The 9,284-nt window shown below is 36.5% G+C and overlaps 1 protein-coding gene across 1 annotated transcript; it reads left to right on the top strand.

The window, feature by feature from the left end:
- Positions 1-753: 753 nt before the first annotated feature.
- On the top strand, positions 754-3,753 carry LOC107032226. Its single transcript, XM_015233811.2, has 4 exons — positions 754-2,057; positions 2,156-2,860; positions 2,948-3,066; positions 3,147-3,753. Exons 1-4 carry the CDS (start codon positions 1,031-1,033, stop codon positions 3,594-3,596), a joined length of 2,301 nt encoding a protein of 766 aa, XP_015089297.1. The 5' UTR covers positions 754-1,030; the 3' UTR covers positions 3,597-3,753.
- The last annotated feature ends 5,531 nt before the right edge of the window (positions 3,754-9,284 follow it).

Here is a 9,284-nt window from a genome sequence, read left to right as displayed (position 1 = left end):
ATTTCAACAAAAAATTTGCTGCCTAACTCTATCAAACTTATACCAAACTTTGACTACCTACTTCCACAAATGTGGCTATCAATTTTCACGTAGGTGGCTACCAATTTTCACATTTATGACTAGTAATTTCAACAAGTATGGCTGCAAAATTAATTGCTGCCAAGATTTATTTCCACAGGGTCTCACCTATCATATTCATTGTTCCCATTTCCACTTTTCATATAATGATCATGTCATCTGCGAAGGCCATATGGTTTAGCTTTTAATTACTCCCTCTTGGTATACCAAACCTCTTAAATTTCTTCTTCTAGATGAGAGAATTAAGAGATCTTGACATAACTTTTGACGCCAATATGAATAGAGTAGGCCAGTGTAATGAAAGGCGCTCGCCTCGTCGCCAAAGGCGAGAGGCGAGGCGAGGCGAGGCGAGGGTGGCTCGCCATTCTCTGGCGAGGCGAGGCGAGGAGAAAAAGGCGAGGCCCTGGCGATAATGGCGCTGAAATGGCGAGAGAAAGGCGCCGCCTTTTTGATAAAAAAATTTTTGACTTAATAATATTAGTCAAAATTAGGGTTTTTTTTTTACTTTCGAAAATTTCTGAAACTCGCGACTCTCTCTCTCTCGAGATCGATAAACTCTTCTCTTCTCCCTCGCCGGCCCTCGCTGCTCCCTCGCTGTCCCTCGCCGGCCCTCGCTGCTCCCTCGCTGTCGCGTGACTCGCGTCTCTGCTCCCTCGCTGTCGCGTCTCTGCTTCCTCGCTCTCCCTCGCTGTCGCGTCTCTTCTCCCTCGCCGGCGACCTCGCGACTCTCTGTTTTCAGGTAATGTCGCGTCTCTGTTCTTCTTCTTCTTCTGTTCTTATTTTTTCTGTTCTTTCTTCTTCATTTTTTTTTATTTTGGTAAGCTGCGTAAGCAGCAGTGAGGACTCAGGCAGTGAGGACTCAGTGTTAATTTTTTTAAAAAAATTCTTTTCCTAAGACCTAATTATTTATTCCAATATTCCTAAACAGCGAATTAATTGAATTTGATAATCAATGGCGGATGCTAGCAAAAAGAGGGACATTGGATGGAATTATGGCACTCAAGGAGCGACGAAAGATTCGGTCACTTGTAACTTTTGTGGGAGTACTTTCAATGGTGGAATAACGCGACACAAACAACATTTAGTGGGTGGTTTCAAAAATGTTAAACAATGTGCCGCTTGTCCGTCGGAAATTAGAGAAGAAATAAGGGCTTATATGCAAAACAAAATAGCTAATAATCCCAAATTTCAAATGAGGCAACCGGAAGAATTTGTTGATATTGATGATCTTGATGAAATGGATGATTATGCGGAAATGAGGCCTCCCTCCAAAACTCAAAAGATATCTTCTAGTGGAGGTTCATCCACCGCACGGAGTGTGACGAAAGGACCTTTGAACCTCTATTTTTCACAAAAATCAACACAAAAAGGAGGCTTAGAAAAAGGAGGAGGAATCGAAGAAACAAAGAAAATTCTAAGAGAGCGTGCGGTAAGTGCTTTTGCAATTTGGATGTATGATGCCGGGCTCCCTTTTAATTGCGTCAATCACAAATCATTCGATAAATTTATTGAGGCGGTTGGACAACATGGCCCCGGAATGAAGCCTCCTACATTCCATGAAGTTAGAGTCACTCACCTTAAAAAAGAGGTGGATAAAGTAGAAAAAATTGTTGAGGAGCATAAAGTGCAATGGACAAAGTTTGGTTGTTCCATTATGATGGACAAATGGACGGCACGAAATGGCAAAATGATCATCAATATTTTGGTGAATTCTCCAATCGGTAGTGTATTTCTTGGTTCGGTTGATGCTAGCAATGAATCTACCGATTCCACCAAAATGTACAAGTTATTTGAAAGCACTATCGAAAGAATTGGACCGGAAAATGTGGTACAAATTGTCACCGATAATGCTAGTGAGAATGTCAAAGCGGGAAGTATGATGATGGGTGCGTATCCACACATTTATTGGACTCCATGTGCCGCTCATTGCATCAACTTGATATTTGGTGACATATTCAAGGTTAAGCCATATGCTTCCGGTAATCAACCTATCCTTTAACTTTATTAAGTTTCTTTATAGTCAATACTCAATAATTCATTAGCTACTAATTAATTTAATTTAATCTTTCTATAACAGTTTTTAAGAAGGCCATCAGAATCCATTCTTACATTAGTCAAAGGCCATTGTTGTTAAACTTGATGAGAAAATTCACCAAAGAAAGAAATTTGGTGAAACCGGCCAAGACAAGATTTGCAACGGCATTCTTAACTTTGAGAGCTATGTACATTCAAAGAAAAAACTTGAAAACTTTAGTCCTCTCAACCGAATGGAATTCAAGCAAATTTGCAAAGGAAACTTCGGGGAAAGAAGTTGCCAATCTTCTTATTTCTATCCACTTTTGGAATGATGTTGTTCGGGCACTTACAGTTTGTAGCCCTTTGACAAAAGTGCTTCGTTTGGTGGATGGGGAGAAAAAACCACCAATGGGTTATATTTATGAGGCAATGGATAGAGCCAAAGAAGCTATTGCACATGGTTTTCGTGGAGTTCAGAAGCATTATGAGAAAGTGTTTCAAATTATTGATGCAAGGTGGTCAGAACAACTCCATCGGCCTTTGCATGCTGCAGGCCATGTTTTGAACCCAGGATTATATTATAAAGCTGAAGAAGAGGGAACTTTATTACAGAGTTTGTGGACCGAGTATTATGCATGTGTTGAGAAGTTGGTCCGTGATACAACAATACAAGATGCACTAATCGCTGAGCTTCCTAAGTACAAAATGGCGGATGGACTATTTGGTTGTGGTCCGGCTAAAAGAGCTAGAGACACAAGGTCACCGGGTAAGTGGGTTGATTTAGATCTTACATTCTTACTTATATTATTTGACTTACTTATAGTCACTAACCTTTAAATTTATTTTATTATAGTTGAATGGTGGTCACTATTTGGTAGTGAAACACCAAACTTGCAAAAGTTTGCCATGAAAGTGTTAAGCCTAACTTGTAGCTCATCTGGATGTGAGCGAAATTGGAGTGTGTTTGAACACGTAAGTAAAAATTTATATCCTATTTTTCATATTATATTATTATCAATATCAACTAGTTAATATCAATAACTTATGCACAGATTCATTCCAAAAAGAGGAATAGGCTTACACTATCGCGTCTCAATGATCTAGTGTACATTAAGTACAATAGAACATTGAAACGCCGTTATGATGCTCGTGATCTTATTGATCCAATTCGCTTGGATAACATAGATGATTCCAACGAATGGTTAGTTGGATGCCCCGAAGATCAAGATGATGAACTAGTATATGAGGATGATGATCTTACTTGGGGTAGTGTTGCTACGGCAATTGGAGCGGACGAGAGTATCTATCATCTTAGGGGACTTTCTTCAAGATCAACAGTACTTGACAAGGGCAAAGGAGTAGAAAGTACATCTTTAAGTTCATCTTCAAGTAGGACTCGGACACTAATTGATGAAGAATACGAGGAGGAAGAAGATGAAGAGCAATATAATGATGTAGAAGATTTTGATCTTCAAGAGTTGGATAATTTTGAAGAAGAATAGACTTTTAAAGTTTTGGTTTATTGTATTTTGAATTGTTTGGTCTTTAAAGTTTTAGACATTCTATTGGTTTTTGAATTGAATATTTGCTAATATGTGTTATTGCTATTAAGACTTTGGATAAAATATGCAATTAAATATTTTTAATTTTTGGTATTAATTGGCGCCTTTATTCAAAAAGGCAAGCGCCTCGCCGCTCGCCTTGCCGCGTGGCGAGGCAGGCCCTTGTCGCCTTTTGTCGCCTCTCACCGTCCACAACACTGGAGTAGGCGATAAAAGGTCCCCATGCTTAAGTCATTTGGATAACTTAAAGAAGCCTTTGGTCTGTCCATTCAATAAAATTGAGCAATTATAGTTAATCAATCTATACACCATATTAATTATTCTATCTCCAAATCGTAGCCTTCTTAGTAATTTGGTTAAATACAACCATTTCACTGTATCATATGCTTTCGTCATATCTAGTTTAACAACTAGATTAGGTGTTTTCCCTCTATTCCTTATTACTTAAAATATCTCCTGCCCGTTAACAAATTTCAACTATACTTCTCCCGTTAACAAAAATCCCCTTACTCTAGAGAAATAATCATAGTACCACAATTTTGATTCTTTCATGGATTATTCTCAAGAATATCTTTTCACAAAGTTCCTCAGTGGAACGGGTCTCAAATCCAAAAAGGTATTAAACTACCACCTTTATTGGAATAAGAACCAAGTTTGTATGTGTGATATACATAGGCAGCACCACATACAAAGGACTTAACCATTTTGTGTATACCCTCTTTGAAGTGCTCTTTTAGAATGCCCTTGTCATCCCTGTTGGAATTAATGCATCAATGTTTAGTCTTCCAAAATTGTCTCTTAGTTTTTCAAGAAGTCTTTTTAGAATTTCGTAGTACATGTATCTAGTAAATTGTGATACATGTATTTAGTTATTTGTGCAAGACTTTTTGTTTTCTATTTTGAGTAGTATAAATAGTGATGTAGTTGATGATTGTAATCATCTCAAGTGGCCTTAAGTAGCCTATAATAAACTTGAGCATTTTCTAAAGATATTATTTTTCCTTTCATATTTCCTACAAATTGGTATCAGAGCAGGTTTTCGTTCTTAATCTGGGGTTAGGTGAAGAAAAAAATATGGCATCCAAAACAAATGAAGGTGCTGATTCTTCAGTTGTTCTTATTCCATTTTTTGATGGAACTGATTTTGAATACTGGAAGATAAGAATGAGAACACATTTGAAAGCTGAAGGTTTGTGTACTTTTGTTGCAAATGGCTTTGAAGAGCCAGAAAACGATGGTGATCTTACAGCAGTAGAGATGAAAAATCTTGAGGCTAAGTATCGTCAAGATGCAAAAGCCTTGAGCAAAATCCAAATGGGAGTCTCAAGAGCATACTTTGCGAAAATTGCTACTTGTGAGACTGCAAAGGAAGCTTGGGATTTTCTGGAAACTGAGGTGTATGGTGACGAAAAGGTACGCAATATAAATCTTCAAACTCTTAAAAGGGAGTTTCAACATTTAAAGATGATATAATCTGAAAAAATTGATGAATATTGCACAAGTCATGAATATTGTTAATGAAATGAGAAATCATAGTGATATAATTTCTGACCAACAAGTTGTGGAAAAAATTCTAATTAGTGTCACAGAAAAGTATGAGTACATCGTTGCTATCACTGAGGAGACGAAAGATCTTTCTAAGCTTTCCATTAAAGAGCTAGTTCGATCATTTCATGCACACGAGAAGCGAAGATTTTTTCGTGAAGATCAATCCAAAGAGACGGCTTTTCAGTCTAAAATAAATGAGAATTCTCAAAATTTCTCAAAAAATCATCAGAAGAAAAATCAAAAGCCAAAAAAGAAGCAGGATCATGATGGTTCTTCCAAGAAGGTTGAAGAAAAAGCTGAGAAAAACTCTAGTCTTTTTTGTAAAGTTTGCAAAAAGACTAATCACAATGTAGAAAAATGTTGGCACAAAGGCAAGCCCCAATGTAACTTTTGTAAAAAGTTTGGCCATGTTGAAAAGGATTGTTGGCACAAGAAACGGGAGCAAGCAAATTTTTGTGAAAAACACGAGGAAGAAAGGGAAGAATATCTTTTCTTTGCTTCTAAATCTGATGCTTCAACAAAAAGCAATGAATGATATGTTGATAGTGGTTGTAGTAATCATATGACTAGAGATGAAAAGGCTTTCCTCTCAATTAATAATAGCATCACTACTAAAGTGAAGATGGGGAATGAAGCCTTAGTTGATGTGAAAGGTAAAGGTACTATTTCGATCAACATGAAAGGATGCGGTACGCAAATTCATGATGTTCTTTATGTTCCTGACTTGGAAGAAAATTTGCTTAGTGTTGGTCAACTCATGGAAAATGGTTATTCTCTTGTGTTTAGAGATAATTATTGCAAGATTTATGATAAAATTGAGCCAAATCAAGTCATTGTTGAAGTAAAGATGATAAAAAGAAACTTCCTTTTGCAATTTCATTACAATGCATTAAAAAATGAAATTGTAGATGATTCATTGCTTTGGCACAAAAGATTTTTTCACTTGAATTTTCATGGTTTAAAGCTTCTCAAGCAAAAGGACATGGTGCAAGGCCTTCCTGAGATACATACTGAGGTGGATACATGTGAAAGTTGTATATTGGGAAAGCAACACAGGAAGTCTTTTCCAAAAGGGGTGTCTTGAAGAGCAAGTGTATTTTTGGAACTAATTCATACCGACATTTGTGGACCAATGAAGACTCCATCTCTTGGAAGTCAAAGGTATTTTCTAATATTTATTGATGATTTCTCAAGAATAACTTGGGTTTATTTCTTGAAAGAAAAGTCAGAAGCATTTGCTACATTCAAGAAATTTAAAGCCCTTGTTGAGAAGCAAAAAGGTTGCAGCATCAAAACCATTCGCAGTGATCGAGGAGGTGAGTACACAAGTCGAGAATTTGAAGAATATTGCAAAAATGAAGGCATTCAGAAGCAACTTACAGCAGGGTATACTCCTCAACAAAATGGTGTATCTGAAAGAAGAAATAACAATTGTTGAAATGGCCAGAAATATGATGAATGAGAAAGGGCTGCCAAAATATTTTTGGGCAGAATCAGTGCATACAGCAGTTCACATTTGGATGAAAAAGTTTAAAATGTGTCTATCTTGGTTATATTGATGTGACAAAAGGATATAGGTTTCTCGATGTCAAAACTAACAAACTTGTTGTTAGTAGAGATGTCATTTTTGATAAAAAAACAACATGGAATTGGGAGGATAAAAAGATAGAGAATACTGCTATCATATCTTCAAATCAAGAAGAGGATGAGAAAGATGAAGATGTCTCTCAAGGGGGAGAAATCCCAGATTCAGATAATGAAGAACCGCCTCCAAGAGGAACAAAAATGTTGAGTGACATTTATCAAAGATGTAATTTTGCCGGTGTTGAGCCAGAAAATTATGAAGAAGCAATAAAGCATGATGTTTGGAAGAAAGCCATGGAAGAAGAAATTCGAATGATCGAAAAAAATAATACTTGGGAGCTTGTGGCTATTCCTAGAGAAAGAGAAGTTGTAAGTCTAAAATGGATTTACAAAATCAAACTCAATCAGGAAGGAGATATTCAAAAGCACAAAGCAAGGTTGGTTGCTAGAGGCTTCACGCAAAAACCAGGTATTGATTTTTATGAAACTTTCTCTCCAGTTGCTCGTCTTGAGACAATTAGAACTGTAATTGTTGTTGCTGCACAAAAGAAATGGAAGATATTTCAACTTGATGTTAAATCAGCATTTCTGAATGGAAAACTTGATGAAGAGATTTATGTTGAGCAACCTCAAGGATTTTTTGTTCAAGGGGGAGAAGAAAAGGTGTATAGACTAAAAAAAGCTCTTTACGGGCTGAAGCAAGCTCCAAGAGCCTGGTACAATGAAATTGATACATACTTTCTGAAAAATAATTTTCAGAGAAGTAAAAGTGAAGCCACTTTGTATGTGAAGAAAGAACATGGCAGCATTATCATTGTTTGTCTCTATGTGGATGATTTGCTCTTTACAGGAAATGATGTAAAGATGATGCAAAATTTCAAACAAGATATGATGCAAGCTTATGAAATGAGTGATCTTGGATTGCTAAATTATTTCTTGGGCATCGAAGTTTCTCAAGTGAAAGAAGGAATTTTCATTTCTCAAAAGAAGTATACTAAAAGTATTCTTCAAAAATTCAAAATGATGGATTGCAGGTCTGTGGCCATACCATTAGCAGCAAATGAGAAGTTTAGAAAAGATGATGGAGAAAAGAAAGTTAATAGCTCACTTTTTAGGAGTTTGATTGGAAGTTTGCTATATCTTACTTCAACAAGGCCAGATATTATGTTTGCTGCTAGTTTATTATCCAGATTCATGCAAGAACCAAGCCAAGTGCATTTTGGAGCTGCAAAGCGTGTTCTACGCTACTTGCAAGGAACAATGGATTATGGGATAATGTACAAATTTGGTGGAAATTTGAACTTAATTGGTTATTCTGATAGTGATTGGGCTGGAAGTATAGATGACATGAAGAGTACTTCTGGTTATGCTTTCTTATTTGGATCAAGCATTTGTTCTTGGTTATCAAAAAAGCAAAGTGTTGTTGCTCAACCCACTGCCGAAGCAGAATATGTTTCAGCATCCAAGGCTACTTCTCAAGCTATTTGGCTTAGGAAAATATTTGAAGACATTGGTGAAAAACAAAAAAAAAGGGACTATTCTATATTGTGATAACAAATCAGCAATTGCAATTGCCAAGAATCCAGTCAGCCATGAAAGATCAAAGCATATTTCCATCAAGTATCATTTTATCAGAGAAGCACAAGAGAAAGGCGAAATTCAGTTGCATTATTGTCAGACAGGAGAACAACTTGCTGACATCTTCACCAAAGCACTTCCTAGAGAAAAATTTTGCTATCTTCGAGAACGCATTGGAGTTATCAAGCAAATGCATTAAGGGGGAGTGTTGGAATTAATGCATCAATGTTTAGTCTTCCAAAATTGTCTCTTAGTTTTTCAAGAAGTCTTTTTAGAATTTCGTAGTACATGTATCTAGTAAATTGTGATACATGTATTTAGTTATTTGTGCAAGGCTTTTTGTTTTCGATTTTGAGTAGTATAAATAGTGATGTAGTTGATGATTGTAATCATATCAAGTGGCCTTAAGTAGCCTATAATAAACTTGAGCATTTTCTAAAGATATTATTTTTCCTTTCATATTTCCTACAATCCCATGTGGTCCTCTCACGTTGTTTTTATTCAACCACATGATTGCCTTTGTTACTTCTTTTAATGATGGCATGGCCTCAAATTTCTCATTCATATTACTTGTGATCATTCATATTACTTGTGATTACTACTGTAAAATCCTCTAGCATCCTAGTCTTCACAAACTTCTTCTTGTGTAGTGAACTATTTGATATAAATTTCCACCGCCACTTCTGCAATATTCGATTGTTGCTCCAACCATTCACCTTCTTTATTTTTGTCCTATATATTAACCCATAACCTATTTCTCCTACTTTTGACAATAGCGTGAAAGAACTTAGTTTTCTTTCTCCTTCTTTAAGTCATTCCATGCCTGCTTGCTACTTCCAGAACTCTTCTTCCCTATTAGTCATGTTTTCAAGTCCGTCTGAGCTCGATGAAGTCTTTCTCTATTCCTAGTGTTTTGGG

This window comes from Solanum pennellii, chromosome 10 (assembly GCF_001406875.1).
Source record: "Solanum pennellii chromosome 10, SPENNV200".
NCBI lineage: Eukaryota > Viridiplantae > Streptophyta > Magnoliopsida > Solanales > Solanaceae > Solanum > Solanum pennellii.
This window is presented reverse-complemented; position numbering and strand designations above follow the sequence as displayed.